A 26124-nucleotide genomic window follows, 5' to 3' on the forward strand; every position below is an offset into this window, starting at 1 on the left:
TTTTAATAGAAACTATTCTTGAGTCATATTATTTGCTTATTTCCTAATTTTATATTATCTGAAAATGCAGGCTTTTTTGGCAGATAACCTCTGTGGCATCTTTCTGCCAATTGATACACCTCCTCAGYGTTGGTTAAATTAATTGGATTGGTTGATCTTTAACAGCCCTGATTCAGTAGCTCCAAAGTTTACTTTYGCTCATTGACTTGGAGGGAGAGCAAAGGTAAAAGCGGGGTTTGGCCATCACTATGAGGAATATGCACTAACATATCCCCATGTGTGTCTACTGTGATGATGATGCAGTCCTTCATCATTTGTTAGTTACCCCTTCCTACAAGAAGACACTGTAAATGGGGATGTACAGCAATAACCCACAATCTCTGTGTCTCCAGTTTTTGTTTGTGGACTGTAGAAAGAAATGAGTTTTCCTGGCATGAAAGAGTCACAGCATGGAATGTAAGTAGCACGGTTAAGCTGTGAACACGCTTGGGCAACTTCTGTTATGGTGTGAGCAGGTAAAGGCTTAAGAGTTCAGTGTAAACTTACATCTCACCCCACCCCAAGCCCCCAGTAAGAGTGTCAGCCGGATGCAGAAGCATAACTTTGTGTAAATTGGTCTCCAAAAAGTAAGAAGAAATTTCTTACTGACCCCTGGAAAAATGAGAGAACTTCTCTAGGTTCTGTGGGAGGCAAGGAACAGGATTTTGTGAAGATGGATGTAAGAGGGGACAAACATGCTTGTCACTTAGTGGAAAAGTAAACTGATGCATTTGGTGGCCATTCAAATAGAGCAATTTGCTAATATCTCTATTTCTGTCTGGGAGAAATCTAGTTTTTTTTCCTTCCTCAAAATGACTGCTTTTATCAGGCATTGTATTTTCATGGCAGATTGGTGGCGGTTCTCTTGACAAAGGCAGCATATTGCTTCCAGCTCGGRAGACTTCAGTTCTCTAAGACTAAACATAGCTGAAGAAACTAAGTTAGTAATTGAGGTGACATACAGACATGCCCCCTATGTTTTGGTTCCTGTGTTTTGGTAGAGGCCACATTTAGTAAACACAATGGTCTGGTCTGATCTACGGCATGCAAAATTTCTGGAGCGTCTCAGTTTATGTCTAGCTACTCAGCTGTTTGAGGAAAGGACTACTTCCTAATATGTAATTATAGACCACTCATGACATGAAAGACCTAGCTTTAACTTAATCTTTTATATGTATATATAYACATACATATATAGATATCATATAAATAATCTTAACAAATTTTACTGATTGTACAATGTTATATATACTTTTCTGTGACCTTGTGTGTACATACATATATATACAAATATACACAATACATATTTATACATATATATGTGTGTGTGTATATATATGTGTGTGTATATATATATACACACACATACTCATGTATATATATAAATAACAAGATAACAAAAATCTTTATTACCTAGTTTGGAACTGAGTTTGAGATTTACAAACAACAAGAAAAATGTAGGAGTAGCAGAACTGATAGCTAGTTTCCTATTGATTTTGATCCTTTGCTGCCYGGCCTTTCACCTTCCCACTACCAAAATTCAGTTCCTGTACAAGTTACATTCATGTGGTCCAGAAACATGGCATGTGCTGTGGTTGTTTTGTTTACTGCCTGTGACCTGATGGGAAATCTCTGAGCATTTGGTTAGGGTAGAAGTCAGATCTGCACCTGTGCAGCAAGCACRAAATAGGAAAATATTTTCTAAAATTCATTCCAAAAACTTCCTTATCTTATGCACATAAACATAGTTAATCACAAAGAACTCCACAAAACTATTCTTGCTAACAAATTCCATAGGAAACCACTGATTGCATTTGATTTTTTTAATTTATCTTTAACCATTTTTCCAACTTTCATTTTCATGCAGAGAGGAGTGTTTTCTGCTGAAGCTGAAGACCTTGACAAGAAATCTGGTTTGCCTCTGACATAGCCTAGGCATGAACCTTCAGAAGTGGGAGTGTTAGTAAAGGAACCTCCAGATTTATCTGCGTTATTRTGCTTTAAGTATGTACAGGCTTTTTTTGACGTGATTATGATTTGGGGAATAGTAGTTACATAGCTTATTTACCTCTTATTTTTCTTCTGAAGTTATAAACCAGTCTTTGTGGAATCTTAAGGATTTTCACTTGCAGGACTTTTTTGCGGGCTTTATGACTGCATGAGGCCGTCAGCGCCTCACTGTCCTGCACACACACCCACAATTACAACGTGCACAGGGTAGTTTTGGTTGTTAGGAGAAATTCTGGACAGTTTCTACCACAGAGGGCAACCGAGTCAAACCTAAGCTAGAAACTTGAGGCGAATATTTTCTTCTTTCCTTTCTAATTTATCCTGTATGGTTACCATGCAAAAGAGTCTGAATACATGACCAGTCCAACAAACAGCTCTCTCATTTCCTCACAGTGGACTGGTTATGTTCTGAATCTCCAACAAGTTCAGTACAGTGTTGCGTGACGTAGTCCTTCAGTCCTATTTGTGCATTTGGCCTTGCTGGGAGCCAAAATACCTGCACCTTGTGAAGTAACTGTGAGGCAGGCAAATAAATTGCTCCAAGGCTGCCAGTGTTGTCCATGGCTGTAACAGCACATGCCATGGCCTTATTTTGATATGCACCATCTACCATCTATCATCTATCTAGTCATACACTCAACGTTCCCCTTGTGACAGCAGTCTTGATACCTGCTGCCAGTCTTCGTAGCTCCTGTTCATCAGTACACCTATCTACAGGGCCATAACAGAGTCCCTCCCACCAAACAATAGATTAAATTAGAACTGTTGGTCCTTTTGCTCTTCAGACTAATTTCTGGTCCAAATCATTGTTGTACCACAGGATACACAACTGAGTGAAATTGGAGAGATGAGAAAGAGTTCCTGCAGGGCAGATTTGGAGTTACAGCTTCAAGGGGAGAAAATTTGAATTTCTTAACAATTTTAATGCTTCAAGCCAAAATGGATGTACTTGGATTTCATTGCAAGTTATAACAAAGCTGCACTTACTGCAACATCAGAGATTCTTGTAGTGAAGATACAGCATTGAATCATGACTTTTTGGTTTCTGTATTTGGACCGTTGGGCTTCCTTAAGAGACGCCTTGTTAACTCTTGAGTACTGATTGATATCTGCAGGGTATTCTCTTTTCTATAGGCTTGTCTAGGGGCTGGTATGACTAAGAGACATTTCCATATTTTTGTAGTTCAATCTCAGGGACTAAGAGGTTCTACACTGACTCATTCTGGGATAGTAGTCATCACAGCTCATTGCTCAATGAACTTGCTGAGTCCTGAAGGGCTTTTGGAAAAAGTTTCCTCATGGAAGTCAGGATATTCAATCCTGAATAACTACAGGACCCTCAATAACTACAAGATAGAGGAGCATCCACACATTAATGGAGTCACTTATCTCACTTATTTCCTTTCCTTTATATTTCTGCTTTCAAATCTATAAACAAATAACACAGAACTACCCCCACACACTTGTTCTCTTCCTTCTTGCAAATGGTAATATTTGTCACATGGAAGAAGAAATGACTTAATGACTTGTATTCAGTTCAAAAGTATGTGTCAGTGGCATCTAGGGGACTTTATGAAGAGAAATGAACAGAATGCTGCCCAGAGTAAAACTGAAACCTAAATGAAGAAAAATAATACCCTGATAGCAGGTGTTGCAAGAGAGATTCCATGTTTCCTGCCCACAGCTCTGTCCTTTGCCTTGGCTTTTCCAGAAGGATTCTCTGGACAGGCCAAACTACAGAGGAGACCATGAATGGACCAAAGACAGTTTCGGGAACAGACATTCGCTCACACTTTTCTTAAGTTACCAAGAAAGATGAAGGAAAAGATAGAAGTATAAACTAAATGCTATTTGTAAGACTCTGAGGTGATGTTTTCCCTCAAACACATCTTTTCATGTGGTACAAACCAAGCCTTTCCAGGATATGGTTAAGGAAAGACAGTCCCTTCTAAAATTATACCTCTCTTTGGAAACCTCTTCTTCCATGACAGCTGGGCTTTAGATACATCTCTTCAAAATTGCTTACCTCCCACCTGATTCATTTTTACACTGCTGTAGAACTTGCAGGGAAAAATATGTTCAGAGCTGGAAAAAACAGACTTAATTCTCCATAAACCCTTTGGATCCTGTTGTTTCTGTTCCCATCAAAAGCAGAACAGCAGTCTTGCAAAAACTCTGAGCTTTTCTGCAGTTAAGTAGATTAGCTCATGTCATCACAAGACTGAAGAAGTAGTAGGTATTCTTATAAATAAATGTAACGTAAGATATCAGCGTAAGCACTCAAAATAAGCTCTCTGAGAAAGAGAAACTGAGACAGAGAGACATTAAATTTCTCTTGTGTAGGCTAATTCCTGTGCTAGTGTTGCAGTTCAGTTTTTCTTCAAGCAACTGTTTCAAGTAAAATGTTGAACTAAGAATAATTCAGACAATAATTATGCTCATAACTGTTCCAGGGATGAATTGGCGTATAATAAAGAAGGATAATGGTCTGGAGTGGAGATTCCCAACATACGTTATAGGGCCGTGGCCATCCTGCACTTCTTATGTATTGCTCTAAGTGTCTCCACACAGAAAAGTTTGAACCCACTGCTTTGGTTGTGCGAATTGTTCGTGGAAAATTACGATGGGATTCTCCCATGAAATCGAATGTTGCTATTGCCACATGTTTGATATACTGCAAAATAAGATTTATATCCTTAGAGTACTACAGCTTTTTGGTAATACCGAAGTGGCAAGTTTCATTTATCCAAGCAGGAGAGCTCACCTTCTCTTGTGTGCAAGAATGGTACAGTTTCAGCATCGTACTGATGGATTTTATTCATGTAAAACCCTCACTAACATGAAACTGCAAGCCAGCTCCTGCTTGGCTGTAAAACTGATATTTCTAGTTTAGATACGGACTGCAGGCTTTCTAGTGTGATGGCCCTGAGACTTAAAGAAAGAAAGAAAGAAAGAAAGAAAGAAAGAAAGAAAGAAAGAGGAACCAATCCCAAAGAATCCTTCACACCAAGATAATGAACCAGTACTTTAACAGATTAAATACTTGAATAATACAAAGGAACCAGGCCAGTCTGTGTAGGTTAGTGATGAAGGACGTGTGCTGTCTTCCTGTGATAGAACTAGATGTGACTTAGATTTGCAGAGCTTAGATTAAGTATGAAGAATTTTATATCTAATCAGTTTATATCCTTAGAGGAAGATGTTTTCAAGTAATTGACCTAGAACAGCTTCAAAACCAAGGCCTAGGAATTTTCTGATACAAAAAAGATGCAATTTTCTACACTGTTTGTCCGATTTAATTCCCAGCTCTAACACTTACTTATCCTGTCTTTTAAGCTAGCTACAGAATCCAGTCATTCCTGAAGACAGTGTCTATGCTTAAATGGTAGCTCCCCGGCCACTGTAATTAGGTATATATACTTCCCCACTTAATTAATCTGTATCTATATATAAACATTTACATGTAAAAGAAAGGAAAGAAAAATGAGTTACTCACTGATTTACCAAGCTTGTTTTATCTGACCATATCTTCTTCTTTGTGACTGAATATCTAGTTAAACCCTATCTTTGAAAATAGGAAATAGCATTTCCTGTGTGATCTATTGCAAAACTATTGCAAGAACCAAGGGCATGGTTCTTCTTTTCTGCAAAAGTTTAGTTTCCAGACTGAGTTCCAAATTGAGATATGAAGACTTTAGAGACATCGCTTGTTCTGCTCCAGCTAGAGTTCATTATCTAAACCAGCACGTTTTTCTTCAGGCTTAAGACAGTTAGGTTCARTTCAACAAAATTGTGTCCTTGGGTCTGTAATTATTTGTAACAGCTTTGGATATTTCTGCAACTCAACAGAAAGTAATACAAAGTATCTGGCATACAGAATTTCTACTTTTAAAATTAAATTCAGATCTTCAAAATGACTGTGAAAATAACCCCACCACAGAATTTTTCATATGGTTTCTGGCTGACTTTGACATAATACAAACCTATCCCTGAATCTTTCTTTCATCATTACTAGTAAAAAAAAAATCTGCAAGAAAAATTAGGATATGTTTATACCCTGCAAAACAATACTATGTTAGACAGTATCACACTTGCCTCTGATGTTGTGAAGAAAGACAAACCAAAGTCCTGGAAGGAGCCAAGCTGTATGAACACAGAGATGTTTCAGAGCTAATTAGGTCTAGCAGAGCACTGTGCTGATAAAACTATCTTCCTTGCATTTATGCAACCAGCTCATGCAGTCTGCACCACAGCTGTACTGCATGCTGTAGACTCCTCCTTGAACATCAGTATAATTTTTGCAAAACCATTTGTAATGGTCTTGCAGTTCTAAGAAGCTGTTCTRTGAGGTAGGCTGGAACCACAGTTCATTATATTCTTGATGTGATGCAAGATTGAAAGCAATAGAAAGAAAGAGATGAAAGTAACAGAAAATGCTTAAAATACATTTTTGCTTCAAAGATAGGAAGTATAGTTGAGTGTACGGACTGGTATCACACTTTTTTTTTTTAAGAAGAACAGTTGCCTCCCCAATGCCTTTGGCACTCCAGCTTCAGTGATCTCTAGCTGTTGGAGTGGTAATTGATGCTTATATAAACAATCATTATAAAACAGAACTGGTGAATAATTTGACCATTTATCTGCTCCCTGAAGAATCTTTAAAATTTTATAGTAAGTGATAACAAGGCTATATTTTTTAATTTTGTATTTTTTTTTATCTGCAACTATTAACAATTTCCTCTATGGCTGACTAGTGGTCACTGCAGTATTGCTGGAATAACTGTTACGCTGGCTTTTGCTACAGTTAAACTGGGTTTTGTCATTTCCTGGAAAAAATCTATGCAGAATTTCAGTAAAATCAATGATATGTAACCTGACCACGTGTATTTCAGAGAGTATAAAAGAGACTTGCAGAGCTGTGAGGCGTAGCAGAAGAGGCACCTAAGGCACGAATTAGGAAGAGGAGTCTCTGAGATGACTGAAAGAAACTAAACTTTTGCTATTGATGTGGAGGGGGCTGGGTAGATTTTGCAGCAACACAGGCTGCAAACTACTTGAGTGTGGGAAATCAAGCCGGAGCAAAAAGGGCTTTCCCTCCAGGGACATGTGGGTAGCAGGGAGACACAACCCCCATTTTCTTTTTGACCATCCCATATCCTTCTGAATTGCTGCCAGAATTTGAATTTTTTCTTTCAACTTTTGGGACATCTTTTATTACTGAATGTACATGCTGCTAGTTCATGTAAATTTTCACACATTGATGTTTGCAAGTTTGAACTTTGTAGACTACTATGCTTKGTAAAGAAAGTGTGGCTTGCAGGATCAAAAATGCTGCTTAAGGCACTCTGCTTTTCCTGCCCTGTGGAAAGCGTGGTGGTTACCTGTGGAAGGTGGTTGTGTCAGCTCTCGAGAGCTGGACTCCTTTGGAGCCCATTGCCCGGGGCTGTGGGTGAGTGTAATTGTCAGGGTGTACCAAAGGGTACCTTACCCTCTTCTCTCCCTGTGCTGTGACACTCAGGTTTCCCTCTGTGTTTTTTTGGAGACCTTCTGGAGCTGCCAGTCTCCTTCATTTTGCTTTATMTATCTGTTTGCCCAAGTAAAGAACAGTTACAGTTGAAACTAGCAGAGCTAACATGCAAATGATTTCAGAATTCGGGTTTGGAAACTTTAGTAAATGCCATACTTTGTGACCAAATCCTTCCCGTGCAAGAGGAGAAAATGGCCTAGTTGTTTGGAGGGTAGTCTCTGCAGATGATATGTTAAAGATACGTGGGAAAAAAAAATACACAAGCCTGTAAGCCTCCATTGATTGWTGATATAATTGCATTAAATTTTGAAGACTCAGGAATGGATAAATTTGCATTTTAACTTTCTCTCTTACAGAGGCCTGTCCTTGGAAGGAATGCAGAAGAGGTCATCCTTGGAATACTTGCATGCTAGTTTCATGACTCTACGAGGTAAGCAGAGCTCTTGGGTTTGGTGTAAGGCATTGGGTTGATTCTTGGGATGTGGAATGGGTGACTCAAGGTTCACTTCTCATTTGTGAAAGAAAATAGTTTTGCACACATCTTGAAAGAGTTCTAATTCTTTATGCCTCTAATGGTGAGTGTTCAGATTGAAAACAGGTGGCAGTGTTTTCAGGCTGCCTGAACTCCCACGGTTCGGACATGTGAAAATCTCCCTTCCTCCCTCTCTCTTCCTTCCTCCCTCTGTTCTGCCCCTCCCCCCCCCTGTGGTTATAAGGGACATTTTCAAATGACATAAGATAAGCTGTTCCGGTTTTAAGATAAATAATATTTTACATGTATAATACACATATAGCAGTATGTGATATGTATTTGTAAGACTAAGCAAATCCTGTATTATAATTGCAATGATATTATAATATTAGTGAAAAAAAGGTATGTTGAAAGTATCTTGAGGTTTTTCGTGGGGCCGCATGTACCATGTGCAATTGATCAATGGCTATGTAAAGAAGATGGCTTGGAGATTAAAGATATTTTGAAATTCAGCTCCTTATGCTGATCTTGTGTTGCTTCTGCTATGCCAGGTTGGGAGTATCAGAGCACTTGCTGAAATGTTTTGTTCTTAACACTGATTTTGATTTTAATAGTAGTTTGTGTCTCATTTGACTTTTTCTGTGCAAACAAAACTGACTTTGTGCATATTTAAATGAGTGTTTAGAGGCATGAACTTCACTAATAAAGCTGAGAAGCCTAAATGATGCATTTGAAATGTTCCTGAGCAGTATGGAGCTCTGGCTGCTGCTGTCTGGACTCTCTTCCTCCAGAAATTCCGGTCATGGCTGAAAGGTAATTGCAGCATGTCTCTAGATGTAGCCACAACAGCCATTTACATTGTTTCTTGAAGCAAAGCAGTGTCTGCAATAGCAGCCAAASTGCCCAAGAAAGAGCTCTTCCAGACTGAAACTCTGAGAGTAACAGCAGTTTCCAGGTCCTTGGCTTGCTGTGGAGCTGGAAGACTTTTTTTTCCCCCCCTTACAATAAGCATTCTGACGTATGAGTACATGACCCAGCAGAATTGGATGAAATTCAGGAAAACTAGGGTGGTTTGTACCCAGGAAGCCAGCAGAAGATGTGGGGCAGCTAGTCATATCTGCCCCTTCTCTGATGAGCTGTGCCAGATGCTGATGTAGAGCCCTGGGGGTTCATAACCCCCTACTGTGGGCAGTCACCACTGCCAAGGAACAGATGACTGCAGGTCCTGCCTGTGGCTGACCACGGCCTGAGACTGGGTGGGATCCATACTGTCCTTTAGCCATCCAGGCTGATGGCAAAAGGAGTGGATAAAAACCATGCCAACTACAGTAGCCTCTGGACTATTATCTGCCTGGTGGGTTTGACTTGCTTCAGTGTTGTATTGCACAGGCTTAAGTCTATGGCTGCATCTTCTTGCCACCTCATTCTGAGGTCAGAGCTGATGCCGTGTTATTCACAAGGAGAACATAGGGGATGTGCATGACTTCAGATATGTTTTACTAATTTTATTGTATTAACATGGAATAGGATGCCGAGATTAAGGAAAAATGTAGTGCTTGTCAGCATCCATAAATTTGCACCACAGRTTAATCAGCAAACCACTTTTGCTTCTGACGTGATTTTGAAGCTCTCTGTAATAATATATATTAATACTGATTGGCTGACTTTTACTGTGTGCTTTTGTAGAGTTAATTCAGGAATTGTCTGGAAAGACTTTCTGAAAGGGGATATTTTTCCCTGATCTGTCCCTTTGTATCTCAGGACACAGCAGAGCAGTTCAGTCTGGGCTGCCATAGGACATAAAAACTTAAGTTTCCCTGCCTTTTTTCTACCTTCCTTGAGCATGTCAGTGTGTGTGCTTAAGTCTGGGATCTAAAACATCTGCCTGAAGGGAAGCAGAGATTGTTGCGGAAGAGGCTGTAGGAGAGGCTATTTGGGAATGGACAAGAACTTGACAAGTTTTGTAGTTTTTCTCAAGAAGTAGAAAGATTTTCTGGAAAATGCAGTTTCATGCCAAGCAAAGCTGTTTACAGATTCAGGTCAAATTTACAGAATACTTCTAATCAAAAACAGAAGTGACCATGTAATTTGGGAAATGTCAAAAAAAATGGGGGTGATACTGAGTCCTCATGCATGAGAGTCCTCAGGAGAGTCTTTATCCCCGGTAGTCCTCAGTAGACATTTTGCTGACTCTCTTCAGGCTCACAGGGATGGGCATATGACAACTTCAACTGAGTACAACAAGGAGTACACAGGAGGACTTTGCAAGGTCCTTTACAAGATAATGGCCACTATTTCAGATTTACTGTGAAATAATTGTTAGTATTATGTTGATAATGAAAACCCTATACTGTTTTTGTTTATACGATATTATTCCTAAACCTCTTTTGCACATGGACATGCATGAATCAGACTCAGAATTTTCTCTTGAGATCCCCAACAGCTAAAAAGTGTTAAAGTAGCAACAGATTATAACAATCTTTGGAGACTTCTGTTGTGAATCCTGTCCCTGACTCGCACAAAAAACTTCCTTGTATATAGTTCTTTCCCTTTTTAGACGWGTGGGCTGGGCTACTTGCTGAAAAGAAAAACAGAGACAGCCACCTCACCTTTGCCTGTTTGTCCTTTCCTTTGTTTTATTCCAGACTCCTTCAAACTAAAAGTTGTAGGTAGTAGAAGTTAGCTTTCCTACCTTTAACTATCTGTAGTCAACTAGCTAGTTAAGGGCTCCCTCTATAGTCAATAGACAGAGGTAGATATTTGCAGAGGGTAATTGCCTATATCTTAAGCTGCTCCACCTGAGGCTAGAATGAGTCACCTTCTGGAGGGGTCTTTGTTCCTCTCTGTAGCTGCAGAAAGAGCCTAGGCAATGAGTTCAGACTAGATGGCAGACACTTAGGCTGATAACATTAAGTTAGATGAGCCCAATCAAATGTTTCAAATAACCTGAATGAAATCTTTGGAACTTTTGGTAAGAGAAAAGCAATTCTTTATTTTGAAAAAAAAATAAACCACATATTTTAGATTTGCTGTTCCTTGGGAATGAGGTTGGCTTTTGCAGCTGAGCCTGATAACAGTGGCTACATCCTTTGCTGAAGAAAGACACCCATGCTTATATCTAAAAGCCTCAGTCTCACTGATGACCCACATGGGTGCAGGAACAGATTTACTAGAACACTGTGAGGCCTATACCCTGCTTATGCTTATGAAAACTCAGTTCATGTCACAGAACTGAGACTGTGAAGGCCTTCCTCCTCTTTCCGTACATCCTCAGAGCCATGCAGGTGTTCTGAAGCTATGTGTTTTTTTACTATGGTTTAGAAGAATTAGGAAGATGCATATAAACAAAACCAAACGCAGTTTCTATTAATGGAATACAAAAGTTGCACTCAGTAGTCCCAGTACTCCCCAACAACTTTGGGGCATATCGCAGAGCCCTGGAAGAGTAAGACCTGACAATGGAGATGTAAGTAAATTGGGAGCTCAACATATTCTTAACATAGTATGAATTGCTCACAGGAAGAACTACATCAGAAAATATCAGATGCAAACTGCCCTTCACATGAACCTCTTGTGTTCCATGATGCCTCCTTCAGTCTGCAGATGCCATACTCCTACCTGAGAGACTGGTTACTCAGGATTCTTTTCATTGCCTTTCAGTAGTGTGTTGGTCCAAGCCATGTTTTACATAAGCTGTCCAGACCCTTCTCTGATTGCTGAATTTTGATTTTTCTTCCCTGAACATGTCTCTAGTTCTGTTAGGGTAATATCTAATTGCTTCACATATATTACTGTGTTTGCTTTCTCACCACTTCCATGAGATGAATCGGTACAGTTATCTCTATTTTGCAATGGAGCAGCTGAAGTGCCAAGAGTATGAATAGTACTCTCAAGCATCCATTCATTTGGGGAATCTAGTTTAATAACTGTTTCCCCCCCCCCCAAAGTAAATACATTTTTCTGGGACAAGGTTCCTATCCATTGGAGCTACATCCTGTGCTTCTTTGCTTCTTATTCTTGGTCTTCACCTTGGGCCCTGAGACATGAGGAACACAACCACAGAGGCCACCTATGGAAAAACAAATTTAAGTGGAACAGGAAGGTGCTTAATTTACATGCTAGAACTAGATGCATGAAGTCAGGTGGGGTGAATTCAGGCCTATGTGCCTAAATCCCCTAGTGGATTTTGTGCCTGTCTATAATAGGCTTGCAGATTGCAAAATAATTTGTGACGTGGGATTAGACAGGTCTGAAATGTAAGTTTTCTCTGATTTTGCTTCCTCGGTACCTGCAGGGCTATTCAGTTGAATACTAAATGAATGAAGTTGAATACTGAAAGCACAGCCAGCCCCAGCTATCTTCCATCTATCAAGGGACTTGTCTCTGTTTCATTCTGCTACCTTTGTCTGGTGAAGCCAGCTTTACCTCTGAGAATCCCCTGCATGAGGAGTTAAGCAGCCTGAAGCCAACCTAGTGGCTATGCTACACCAAATTATAGAAGTACTGAATCTGACCCAAATCATCTTCTGACAGGTTTTATTTGCAGGGTGGAGATACCATTTCCTTAGTAGATTCTGTAGAGAAAATGTAAGAAAACTCTGTGCTTTAGGTAGGTCAGCAAAACCTGTTTTATCACACTCTATGGCAAGCTAACCACACTGTAGAATTTGTGATACCACATGCATGTTGTTCTCCATCCCCAGCAACTGGGGAATGCTATGGTGTCTTCTGTACTACAATGTGGTAAATTTTACTGCATTGTCTCTTTTTTTTTTTACTCAGCACTAATTGCTATCTCATAACAGGACTGAAAGAACTAGTTTACTGCTTTGTCCACAAGTGAGATATTTTACAGCAATTCTGTTAGCTGAACAGATGTGCATAAGCTGTTCATGTAACAGTGTAAAACATTTATCAGTGTTAGCAAGTATGGTATGAAGGCAGATCTGTATGTATTTGTGAAGCTCTCAGATTACATTAAAATTATTATTTTATGCAGGTATATTTAGAGCATGCAAACCAGCCTCAAGTTCTTCTTGGAAGAGATTATGAAAGTGTTGAGACAAAAGCAAGCCACAAATAAGTGTTAGAAATAATCTAAACTGAAGAGCTATCTGAGCAAGAGAATTCAAGGGAAAATTGGCATTTCTGCCCAAGCTGTGGTAAAATATACCAGGATTAAGTCCTATATAAAGCTTTAAATGAATCTTAGCAAAACGTTTTGAGTTTGGGKTTTTTTTTTGTTTTGTTTTGTTTTGTATTCCCTGAAGTGCACTTGGATTCACCTGAATCTCAAAACCAAAATTATCTCTAGTATGTTTCTTTGGGGAATTAGCAACTTACACAGATGCTCCTTCTTACAAGGACTTCATTAAGTCACAATATCTTTTCAATACTACTAGCAATAAAGTTGTCTTTGGATAATGTCTCTTTTTACACTCACTGGGTATTATTTCTTATATCCTGGTTGTTCATGTGTTAAATGCATTAAACATTGAATACCTACATCATAGACACTTCCAACTGCCCGCCAGCCTCCTCCCCTCTACCCTGTTCATTCAAGAGACAGGCCAAGAGACAGGCCTAAGCCCCACAGATCTATGTTTTTTCACTGAAATGGGACGTCTCTCCTGAGATATATCCAAATATTTTCTCTGTCTTAGAAAAAAGACTAGACAAATAMGGACCAAAAGCTTTGGACATCAGCCACAGCCTGGAAAAAGCAATGTATCAGAAAGCTGTAGTAGGTGAAAACATAATTTATTAGCTACCTGAGTGAAGAAGCAGAAGAACAGGACCTACTAGGAGAGGAGATAGCCTGGTCAGCTGCCATGGATGTGCACTGGGATGGGTTAGAAAGGGCACCTGCTTATCTTCTCCAGATGAGGAGAAGGAAAGGAATTGATGACGGAGAGAAGTAAGGCAAGCTTGAAAATTTTCTAGGGGTCACCAGAATTTCAGCAGAGCTCTAAGATTTTTCAAGTCCCTAATGAAAGTTGAAGTCAGGCAAGCTTAAGAATTTAGTGGCAATTATGAAGTCATTTCAGCAGAAAATTGCTAACCTCAGGAAGTTTTGTAGTTCATCTCTGGGATCATTTATTAAAGCATTTGGGGTTTGTTAGAATGTATTTCTAGTTATGAGCAACTCTTCCCCCTCCCCAAGATATCTGAAAGAGGATGGTGAGGTGCATTTCTTTAGCCAAAATGGTAGTATAGAATTTCAAATAGTTACAGAGAATAGCCAAAAATGATTGATTTCATTGGTCTCGCTGGTCCAACTCTCCTTGCTTATATCTTTATCTTTAGTAAGAGGTAACGGACATAAATGTAATTTCAATCTTTTTAACACTGATGCAGTCCCAGAAAAGTGATACACTAATCTTGATGACTATCAAATCCTGCCACACCAAATTCAGTGGCAGACCTCAAACATGTGATAGAAGCTGGCTTTAAACCAATTGTCATGTACAGATCTGTCAAATCTCAGGCCTTCAGGGTAAGGCATACTCACTTTTACCTGTCCTGGGTTTCCCCAAGGTGGTACTATATCTCACACATTTCTAGTGCAACAACCCATCCTGTTTTGCAGGATACTGGATGCTGCTAGTTGGCCTAGTCTATGAGGGAAGTGTTATATTCAAAATCTTGTTACGACCAAAAAGGAAACACACTTTATGCATAAAATCAATAATTTATTGTTAATGTAATTGAAATCTTAGGAGTCTAATCCAAGAATCATTATTAGTACAGATCTAATTATCATAGGRAAAAAAAGGAAAAGGGGAAAAAATACTCTTGGATAGAAAAAGTCTCAATAATCATAATGACAGTAATTTCAGTTATTAAATGCTGGAGGCTCCGGAAGCTGGGAAAATAGACCTTAGGAGTGAGAAGACTCGTAAGCAGAGTGCTCCAGAGGAATGAAATAAGGGTAAGGAAAATGAAGGCTCAAGAGCATGTTACATTGAGCTGCAATTTCTGAGTGGGAGAGTTGCTAAAACAGTTCCTGGAATTAAGAGCAGTGCCAAGTCATAACTTCTTGTTTTCCGCCTCCCACTGAAAGATGAGTAGATTGATCTTTCATCATACAACAACTATACAGATTGTATGTGACAGCTGGATTTTATGCACTTTAAATGACAAGGGCAGTTGTAATGGCATTAAAAGAGAATGTGGAACAAATGGGATGTAAAAACAAGGCAAAAGTGCAGCACCTGAGCTTGCAGAGATGTACGTCAGAAGGGGCAGGAGAGAAACAGAGGCAGGAGCTGATGCTGTTTGCAAGCAGGCAGAAGCCCAGGGAGATCCTGCCCCTGGAGGGACGGAATAGCAGCCAACTGGACTCTGGGTGCAGGGCCAGACCCAGAAATAAGTATACATGTGCTGTCTTGTATTCAGGTTATTTGGAGCCCTCATTTTGGAGCATGCATTTTACTCGACAGCAAGGAAGGCAACAATTCCAAAAAACTACCCCTGAGGCTTGATACTGTTCCTGTGACAGGTCTAAGGAAACAGATTTGAAGAAAGGGTTTCACCCCACCCCCTCAGAACTGCAAACACTCTGCATGAAATTTGTATACCTTTATTACTAGCTGCACTAGAGACATGTAGCATGGTTTAAAAAAAATAGATAGAAATACTTAGATAACCACTTCTATGTCTGTGTCTGTCTGTGTGCAAGTATCTGTGTGTACTGCCAAGTCTCTGCTCACACCAGCACTCTAGGGTAGCATAGGAGTTTAGTGAGGGACTCAGAGCAATCTCTGGTCCCTTTTTAGCAGGCCCTCCGTGTAACAGCCGCAGGCTGAGGTTTGACTTGAACCCACTGACTTCTTAAAGTGTCCACCTAAGAGATTTCTAAATTTAGGAATAAATGGTTTTCCTAGAAATCTGTAATTAGCTGATAACTACAAGGGCCATTTTCCTCACGTCAGATGTGCATGTATGGTTCCATTCCTTCCCATGTTCCACTCTTCATGCTTTTGGCTGCTTGGAGGGGGGCGACAGCACCTGCTGGTCACGTGTGACTCCCATCTCCAGGAATTCTCCAACTTTAGGGAAGTGGCAACTCTGCTGTGAGCCCTTGGTGGTAACCGCATCAGATCAGTCTGTGTACCAGTCGCATCTATGTGTCAGTCCCAGCAGGTTAGTTAGCATAGATGCTGGGCTTGTACCACTCCCCACGACCCAGCTAGCTCAGGCAAGTCAGACTGAGGGTGTACATGAGCTCCTGAGCAAACTTCCGTTTTCTCTGGGCCAGAGCAAATGCGACTCCCAAATTCATTTGCYGCAAAAGCAACTTGAGAGACAGCTCAGTGGTTGCCAGCAGCCAGATTCTCTCACTTGACTTGTGATAACCAAAGTTTTATTGCCATTCCCTTTTTAGACACCTGTTCTAGGTTCCCAGGCAGCTGATGGGACTGTCTGGCTTTGTCCTATCTATTAAAATATCTCCCCTCCCAGCTACGCAGTCAAGGGCTTCTTCAAATCTCCCATGTTCTCACTGTCACAGACCACTGATATTCATGTCCCTGAACCACTGGAAAACCTGAGTGACTTCCCAAAAGCCAGTGYTAATGACTTTTTTGGTGCACAGTTCTTAATAAGTGGAGAAGTGTGCTTACTTGTGGAGTACAGAGACATAAAAGCTAGGTCCGGGAGCAGCAACAGACTTACTAGTCATAGCACTCTGCTGCTCTTTAGCCTGAGCTCAGCAGCAYGCTTTTTTTGACTTCATAGGTTTGTGTAACATGRTCTCCTTCTGTGATACTGTGTAGGYACATTTCTGATTTTGAAGGTGAYTGTTTTCTCTTCATGATTCTGTACTGCTTGTTGTAGAAACCACTCTGGAAAAAAAGTGATTTCTGGCATTTAAAGGACACTTTTTATGGGTCTTTCTTTACTGTCTAGTATGTGTAACTTGTGAGCTAACCTTGATATCATCAAGTAAACTGCAGTGTCTTCAGAACTGCATTAACTAGTTGCCAAATACTGCAAGCTGTTGAGAGTGTGCAGCTCCAGGGCCTGAAACCTGCTTGGAGCTGCCAGTGACAGGAGTCTGTGATGGCYACTGCCATCAGCATCTGATTAGCAGCAAAATACATCTGGTGGGAGTGCAGAAATCCTTTATCTTTTCAGAGGCATAYAGTAATAGCTTCTTAGATTCACTGAGAACACTAACATAAGTAATTTAGTATTWTGAGAAGCTTAATGTGATTTTCCACCAGAGCTGTATCATCCTGAAGTATTACGTAATTTCTGATATCACTTCAGCCAGTGGTTTCTAACAGTTGATTCCACTCTTTCATATGCCTTAGGCATCTTAACTGAGAATCTTATTTGCTCTTTTCTCTTTAATTTTAGTCCAGCAGCTCGAGCAAATGCAATCCAAAAGCTGAATAAATGAAATTCCAGGATTTAGTTAGAAACAAATGTCCGATTTTCCTCCACAAAGCATGGAAAAAGTAAGGTAAGTAAGCATTTTCTACAAACTCTGTGGGTTGTCTCCCTGTGTGCACAACTTCAAAATACTGTTCCTGAATAGCCAGAACCTAGCTTTAAGATATTTTTCTTCCTGGAAAGTAATTTCTCCTGTTCACTCTTTTTAACTCACAGGAGGTCAGCTGACTTCCCGAGCCCTCATCAAAACATGTTTCTCTTGACCTCAGTTTGGGAAGGTGGGCCAAATGGACATATCTAAAATTCAGTCTCACTTCTTCCTAAGATTGGGCTATCTCATGGCAAGCCAATATGATTGAGGAACATTGCAAATCCTGTGATCCTTGCATTTTCAGGCTGGAGAAAAGTCAGCAGGAATCACCACCACTACCTCTTATATGAGGCGTCTCCTTCTTTCCTAGTTCTAATTGGCTGTGCTAAGCAGTTTTCTTATACTTTACATATTAAAAAAATCTGGGCAGAGTTTTTGAGTACTCACAAACTTGGATGTTTTGTTTCATGCTGCCAAATGGTCTTGGATAAGAATAAGATCAGACTTCCCAATGTCATAGGCTTTATACTGCAAAAGAGCAGAGAAACATGAAAGGGAAGGATTATGAAACATGTAAAATGAAAATCAAGAGGTAGAAAGTTCAAGGAGATTCAAACACATTTTAGAACTAGCTAGGGCAATGTTATCATATATGAAAAGTGATACTTAGCACTTCAGCTAGCAATCTGATACCACTCGTAGGTGTGACAGCTCAGTTCTTGGAGAACATTAATTGCTGTAGTTGTGCAGCATCTAATTGAAAGATTGTTCTACTCACAGCAGTAATTTCCGCATTCCACCTCCGTCACAATAATAATCAACTTTCCACTGGAAACAGTGGAACAAGATTGCACCAGATGTCTTTGGCATATATATTCACATTATCACCTGCAAGACCAGCAACTCCATAACATCAAATCTGGATGTTCCTCAGTGCTTTTGCAGTGTGTTTTGCAGATGCCACATCTCACCACATTAAAACTAACTGATTCCAGGAATCTGAATACAAGCAGATTACAAAATTCTTTTACTAATTTTGCTTTGTGTCATAACACTTCAAAATGAGGAAATTGCCCTTCCACTACCTGTTTTATTCCAAGGAAAATACTGTGTTTCTGGAAGAGGCCAGATTGTTGTTGACAAGTTCCTATATAAAGCAAAATGTATAAATGGAGGAAACGGCAATACCTGTTCCTTGACATTATCCTGCTAGTGTAGAGCTTCACCTTGCTTTTGATCTAACAGTACTGTTATCCATAATTGTTTCAGGACATAGAAGAGCAAAAAATTTTGAACTTTGCTGTGCATCTACCTAGATTCTTTACTTGCTGATGACATGCTAAAGTAGTAAAAAAATCCTGTGGACTGACAACATCGAGAATTAAATTACTCATTTAAAGAAGAGGCACAATGTTTCTGAGAGCTCTGCTCTGCGTGAGTCCTTTTGGTGCTGATGGGTTTTTGTATCTCGGTTCTGGTAGCTCATACAATAAAAGGAACAAAACAGCTACTTGCATTATTCCTTTTTGCAGCCACATTAGATATAGAAAGATCCTTTTGAAAGGAAAAGTCCTAAGAATCTGCCATCTCAATCAACTAGAGACCAAGGTTACTGAGCTGTGCTTGAGAAGTGGATGGTGGTTTCAGTCTACCTTTCAGGATTCTTAAGTAAGTGTGCTTCAAGGGCAGCAGAGGATGAGGAGGAAGAAGAAGCTCTACAGTAAGCCCTGCAAAACCTCCTTCATTTAAAGCTTYACCTATCACTTAGATGAAATTCTGCTACTGCTCCCCTCCCTGCTTGATTTCAGTGGAAGATAGACAAAAGAGTAATAGAAACCAAAGAGTTTGGCCCTTGTCTCGTAACCTGGAGGGAGTCCTAGTCTTCTGCTGGGAACACTTCTGTTTCAATGATGCAAGAATATGTTTGATGCATTTTAGGTTCCCACTTGCAAAATTTCATGATGTCAGTGCCTAATTTTTATTTTGTTTTGTTTTGTTTGGGGAGGGTGCAGTTCTTGACAAAACAAATTGATCAAGGCAAATTGTTTGCTATTTCATACCTATTCAATTTCAATCAGAAAAAAAGCTATCAAAAAGCTACTGTTTAAGACACAATCACTCCCTAAAATCTAGAGGCAGGACACACTCCACAGATACTTTATATCCTTGAAGGCAGCTCCTTGGTCCTGTAAATCCAATGCAGTCCTGATAGGACCAGCACTCCTTCTTTGATCAATGCCACCTTACCTCTTTTCCAGGCAGCCAAGTAACAAAACTTCTGATTGCTGATTTTGTGCTATATAAACTGCACTGACACAGTTCACTGGGATAGTGTGTGAGAGCTGGCCAGAAAACTTTTCCATCCCCTCTTCTTCTCAAAATACCAAATAAGAAAGAATATACATAAAAATTCTGTTTCTTCTCTCTTCCATTATCATCTAGAACAGAAATATTTTTGTCTGAATAGCAAAAGGATCACAGGAGCAAGGTATCTGACCTGAGATCCTGACCTGTGTATCTTTTTAATCATTGAAGGACCTGCACAGTAAGAAACACAGAAACATGACATAGAGGGCTTAATTTTCTAAATACCTAAAAATCTTCAGAAAAGTAAAAAATGTAATAATTAAGTTTTAGTGTATTTCTTACTCATCTGGGGAATACAATCTAGAAATGTTACCTATCTCTTATAAATGACAGAAGTCTTTGCTATCTTGCTTACATAGTGGCAAGAACCATTTGGCACTAGGGTTGGAAACATACTTTAAATTCTTAGGAGTCATAAAATAAATGCATTTGTATTTTCAGAAGGAAAGGCGTTTGTATTTTCAGAAGGAAAGATACACTTTTTCTTACATTTTTTCTTACCCTAGGAAATAGTCATTAGCAATACCTAGGCTGTGTATTTCCCACAGTTTCAGGTACTCTCTTGCTCAACTTCTAAAAAATAGGTTGCAGGAATATTACCCCAACATAAATGTTATTTTTCGTTGTGAATTTTTGTTGGGATTTTGAGAACAGATGTTGCTTAGTAGGAAAGTGCAAACAAGCCCTTTTTTGCTGGAAAGCTCGAGGGTACCTACCTCTCAATTCCATCAGATGTATTTTACAGGACACAGACTGAGGATCAGGAAGAACATCCTTTCTTTATCTTAATCTAGGATTGCAGGTCCCTGGAAAAACTTTCAGCAGCCAAGCCGTACAAAGATAGTTAATTTGTTTTATTCRAGAAAACATTTCTAAAATGGCAGAAAATAACATATGGAGAAAGAGAGACTGAGTTGATGTGATACATGCTATTYTGTGATATTTACATTTGACAGCAAATGGTGAGGGCACAAAACTAGCGGACCACCACCTCCATAGATAACACAGACTAGCAGACTGCATTGCTGTTGACATATTCAGGTTCTATAGGCTACAAGTAACCAGTGTTGGGAACACCTGGAGGTGCTGATCTGCTGTTTTTGAAGGTGTTGCAGTGAAAGGCTGCTCTGGGCAGCAGTAGCTCCGGGGACCCCCAGCCAGGACCCCCAGGAGCTTCCCATAGAGAAGCAACAAAGGCTGAAGCTGAGTCACCCCTTTGTTTGGAAGCGGAGGCAAAGGGAGAAAGCAATGATRGTGGCTGAGGTGATGCCCTCTTTGCAGTAAAAAGTAATCCCATATCTGTCCCCTTCCCTGCCTCCCAGAGGAATGTCCCATTCCTGTCCCAGGGATGTAGGGATTCATACATGAAACAACTTCTTCAAGTCTGAGCATATTTGGGAGTGAGGAAAAAGCAATACTTTCATCAGAGGAGAAAAAAATGTACTAGAGGAAGCACCTTGTTTGCTTAAGTATATTTTAAAAAATCTAAAACTTAATTAAAGAGTATTCTTGAGTGAGCTTGGAGGGCTGCCATTTTACAAATGCACTGGTGGCCATAGAAAATTAATGTTGCRGCTATTTCACAGCTCATGCCAAAAGGAAGTATGTGTATACTGAGTCACCCCAGGAGGACGCCACACGCATGGCATAGCCTATGGGGCTGAGTCAGTGTTTAAGGCAGCTATTGACTCCAGAAGAAGGTAGCCCAGGGTGGTTTACAGCACCCCTGTGCTGTCAGAACAGCCAGAGAGCTGGGTGGGTGCCAAAAATGACTGACCAGGCACAGTGCCTCCAGCAGGACTCAGGAAGAGACCAACACAGGACTGAAATATTACTTTAAGATGGGCCTTGAACATCACCCCAGCAAACGCATAGATCACAGGGTTCAAGCAGCAGTGGATGAAGGAAACAGTTTCAGTCAGCTGCAGGGCCAGGGCTATCCAGTAGCTTGCCTTGCAGTCATTGATGAGGTGCAGGCTCTGCAGGGAGTCTAGGAACAGCGCAATGTTGAAGGGAGCCCAGAAAAGGAAGAACACAATGACGATGATGAAAATCATCTTGATTGCCTTGATCTTGTTCCGGTTTTTGCATTTTTGCAGGTTTTTCAGTATCTGGGCATAGCAGTAAACGAGGATGCTGAGGGGAATCAAGAGGCCCAAGATATTGGCTACAAACTGAGACGCAACCTTCCAGGTATTGCCACCTGGGGGGTATGTGGGGACGCACTGCACAGACTGCTCAATCTCCAGCTGCTGGTTGAACACAATGTTAGGTACAGAAGCCAAGCCAGCCACCAGCCACAGAATTAAACTGATAATGATGCCRCAAGAGGCAGTCCGTATTCTCACAGCATAGACAGCATGGACAATTGCTATATACCTGTCTATGCTCATGAAGGTTATAAAGAAAATACTGCTGTAAAAACCTGTGTAATAAATGCCAGCTGTTATCTTGCACATAGCATTGCCAAAAATCCACTGGTCTGAAGCATAGTGGGCTTGGAAAGGGAGAGGCAAAACRAAGAGCATATCAGAGGCAGCGAGGTTCAGCAGGCAGATGTCAGTCATTGTGGTCAGCCTCTTCCTGGTCAAAAGAACCCAAAGGACCAAGGAGTTTCCCAGAAGGCAGAAGATGAACACAAGGCAGTAAAGAATCGGCAAGAAGAGGGATTTAAACCTGTGAAAACTATTTCCTTCATTGCATGGAGCAGTGTTTTCATCGTATGCATAGTCATATTCCATTGTGCCAGGGGACTGGCTTGTGGGATTCATCTCAGATACCTGCACAGGAAAGAGTGAGAGGTGAAGGGCTGGTTCTCCCGGCACRGACCTCCCAGGGCACCCTTCAGTCCCACTATTCTGTGCTGCCTCGGGCCAGCAGGTCAGCAGGAGGGACCTYGGAAGGTGGTCTCAGGCTCGCTGACTGAGGCAGCCCTACTACTCAATGACTCTGCTGCAGTCGCTCCTGTACATGCATCAGCATGAGCTCCAGGATGCTCTCAGTTCCCCTGAAACCCCAGCATACCAGCAGGTTAGCCCCTCCTCATAGTGAAGGGGGAACAACTTGTGGTCCAAATAGTCATAACGGTGAAAAATAGTACAAAACCTGTGCCTGAACTAAAAATCTGRGTTTCCCTGAACTTGGCATACAGAATGAGACTTTCTTAACTGTACCATAAAGACCCTTATAAAAGTCTTCATCTACTGACTACCGAAACCATTGCCCGTCATGATAACCATAGTTTTAGCTGAGCTGGTCAGGGCCAAATACCAGGAGTGCGGAGACACGTACATTATTTTTCCAAGAGCTGGTGCAAGAGAGCATCCAACAGCAGCTGTGGCAGTAAGGAGTTCATGGGACTACATAGCACTGCTTGCAGTGCTGAGTGCCGCACTGCCGAGCAAGGCTGCTGCTCCTCCCAGAGTTAGCTGGTGTACAGCTCGGCTGTGTCTACCGACATAATGCGGCAGTTTCAAGCTCCTGTCTGTTTTGCCCAACTTCAGTTTTCTAGTTTAGAAAAAGCCAATATTTGCAAGGCAGGAGATATTGCTTTGTAATTTCTGAAGAATTGCAACGAATACAGCTTTAAAATAGTCTGACCTGTTTTCCAAAAGTGAGTCAGTGCTTTAGCCACCCTTTTTTCAGATGGTACCCCATGGCCACCATAAAGGGGGATCTGATCTGCAGAGGTAAGTGCTTACATTTTAAGAAGTATTGGCKCTTTCAAGTGAGTTTTTTCAAGTGAATTTCAAAAGAGTTTTGCTTCTCACTTCTAAAGAACTTGCATGTTTGTTGTGCGTTTCACCTATGTTACGCCTGTTCTTAGAAGAACTTAAAATACACCAGCAGACAGAGAGAAGCATTATTTTTACAGGGTCTTTGGTAATAATCATTGCTGTTAGCAATAGCAATAACAAGAATGATAGCAATTAATTCATTAAATGTAGRGCATTTCATGCATAATGGCCATATACACTGTGATTGTAAGCCTCCCAACAACAGGCTTGCTTTTCCAAGTTGCTTGTCAGGAGCCCCTAAAAAGCAGTCCGCAGATTCAASAGCAAAAAGTCAAAAATGATCAAAATATAATGAATCTTGATATATAGATAGGATAGATATATACATTTTATAMAAGGTGCCTCTGAGTTTGGCATAATTCAGAAGTGATTTTCCTGGGCTGCACAGAGACTGGAGATGCTCCACCTCAGACTTTMAACCTGGCTTCACACTGTTCAAGCCGCCTCTTCCTCTGACAGCTTACTCCCAAGGCACGGCCTTTTCCATTTTCTCCCCTCTCCACATCAGTTGGAAACAGTCAAACTGAAAAATCAGCTATCCAAAGGGTATCAAGAGAGACGAAACTGTTGCAGGTCTCTCTGCAGCTTACCAAAATTACCAGAATTAGCCAGTTACTTTCAAGGCAGCACATTAAATATAGATGAATGTTACCTTCAACTCAGCAAGACACCGTCACTCTCCTAGCTGGTCCTGGACCCCTTCTCCTTCTCCCGTGTCCCCTCCTCTMTTGTGCTTGGGTGTTTGCACACAGTTTACTCCATTTCTTCTGGAGATGGTAAAGATGTGGTGATTCGCAAATGTGGAATGGGCAGCTGTCAGTTACGGAAGAGATTTTGAGACTAACAGCGGGCTTCGTAGCTAAGATAAACAGGAAAAGAGTTGAGGGTTTATAAACACATTCTGTGAAGCAAAAATCAAATATGACTTTCTCTGAAGACAGTAAAGATAACACGTGAACRGGTGCTCTCCTTTTAATACAAGTTTGCTTAAACCCTCCTTCCTCACAGCCATCCTAAGTCAAGCAACCCCTAAGTTAAGCGACAAATACAGTTAAAAGTTGCTCTGTCTCCATCAGAGAACRTGTATGATTGGCCACATATAATGCTAGACCCTTATAAATTTGGATAGATCCATTAAGCTCAATAACTTTGCAATTCTCTTCAGCAGCGGGTGTATAATTTCCAAGAAGCAGATTTTGGTTTTCTAACTTTTTTTCACTAATATCAACCTATATGCTGCAGTCCGGTTATGTCCATTTCTGTTTATAATGTATTAACTTTCCGAGCAAACTAAGGACTAATACTATCTATACGTCTTTCCAGTCGTTTTTTAAACAGACTTTATTTAAGTGGATATATTTCAGGTTTCTTTGCTCCTTTTTTTTTTTAAGTACGTATTAGTGCATTTAGGACACATGGCCAGGGACAAAATATGGAAACAAAGACAGGCTTGACTTTTTTTTCTTTTATATAATTACTTGAAATTGTTATTTTTTTATAATACTGGAAATTACGATGGTGATGAGGATAAGTCAGCCAAATGGTATGATTTTCATCCATCAATCTCAACAATTGGTAAGCATCATTTTCCTAATTTCTAGGAGCACAGAGAATCCAAACGATCTGCCTAACAGCCCCAAACAAGTATGTGGCAGGTGCGAAGTATGACTGTTATTAAGCAGTTCTCTGGTTTCTGGTAGCTTCCCAGCCTGCTGGCTGTTGCGTAAAAGGGCAGTAAAAGGCAGCCCCAAAGAACAGAAGAACTAAGTACTTCAGACAGAAACATAAAAAAAAAAAAGTGAAAATGGACTGGGAAGAAAAAGAAATAACCTTATGAAGGACCTGGCAGCAGTCAGCAGTAATGTCAGAAAGAAAAGCCTAATCCTCTGAGATATTCAAAATGCTGCCAGTCACCATGGCAGTGTCCTGCCGCCAACCACCCAGTTAGTTTTGTTACCTAAGAGAGACCAGTTCCTCTTTTTTCCTTTAATTTTGTGCAGAATCCACTTTTGGAAGATTATTTTAGTAGAACTTTGTTTTATGTTATTCTCTATTATGTGATGAATACTATGTCAATACTATGTCCTGGCGTACAATACAGTGTAATGTAACTACATTATATATACACTTATGTTTTAAAAATCAGTAAGGTCATGATTGAAACATTTTATTTTTCCAGTTAAGGATTTACCTTTTTACTTGTGGAGGCTTTGTGCATTAGTTTGGCTGATAAGTTATAAACACATACAAAAAAATTAAATGATAGTTTGACATGAAGGCTATAACAGAATGAAAGCTTCTATTGAAGATATATATGCTTGTTAAAATACTTCCATGTATAAAATGAAAAAAACTTCTCTTTTCTTGAACTATTTTTTTTGAATTTATGATTTTTACAAAMAGATTTCAGTTTAGTCAAAAC

The 26124-nt window shown here is 40.3% G+C and overlaps 2 protein-coding genes and 2 long non-coding RNA genes across 4 annotated transcripts in view; 2 read left to right on the top strand and 2 right to left on the bottom strand.

The window, feature by feature from the left end:
• The window catches only part of LOC146592022 (C-C chemokine receptor type 2-like), a 4884-nt gene extending 2252 nt beyond the window's left edge, over positions 1-2632 (bottom strand). The window contains exons 1-3 of the mRNA XM_085311737.1: positions 2546-2632; positions 2108-2222; positions 620-640 (exon numbers count right to left, since the gene is read on the bottom strand). Of these exons, the coding sequence (XP_085167863.1) occupies positions 620-640; positions 2108-2222; positions 2546-2632 (223 nt within the window). The remainder of the gene's footprint in view (positions 1-619; positions 641-2107; positions 2223-2545) is intronic.
• Positions 1-8000, top strand: part of LOC146592020 (uncharacterized) — a 30242-nt gene extending 22242 nt beyond the window's left edge. The window contains exon 3 of the long non-coding RNA XR_014896697.1: positions 7933-8000. This is a non-coding gene — a long non-coding RNA (uncharacterized LOC146592020). The remainder of the gene's footprint in view (positions 1-7932) is intronic.
• Positions 8001-8794: 794 nt separating this feature from the next.
• On the top strand, positions 8795-22649 carry LOC146592023 (uncharacterized). The gene is made up of 3 exons (XR_014896698.1): positions 8795-8861; positions 17412-17517; positions 22005-22649. It is a non-coding gene; the product is annotated as an uncharacterized LOC146592023 (long non-coding RNA).
• On the bottom strand, positions 21614-24496 carry LOC146592024 (C-C chemokine receptor type 8-like). The gene is made up of 2 exons (XM_085311874.1): positions 24355-24496; positions 21614-22685 (listed from the first exon to the last, which is right to left on the bottom strand). Exon 2 carries the CDS (start codon positions 22674-22676, stop codon positions 21621-21623), a length of 1056 nt encoding a protein of 351 aa, XP_085168000.1. The 5' UTR covers positions 22677-22685; positions 24355-24496; the 3' UTR covers positions 21614-21620.
• Between the last annotated feature and the right edge of the window lie 1628 nt (positions 24497-26124).

The sequence above is a fragment of the Rhea americana genome, unplaced genomic scaffold, assembly GCF_003343005.1.
Source record: "Rhea americana isolate MKP2758 unplaced genomic scaffold, rheAme1 scaffold_35, whole genome shotgun sequence".
NCBI lineage: Eukaryota > Metazoa > Chordata > Aves > Rheiformes > Rheidae > Rhea > Rhea americana.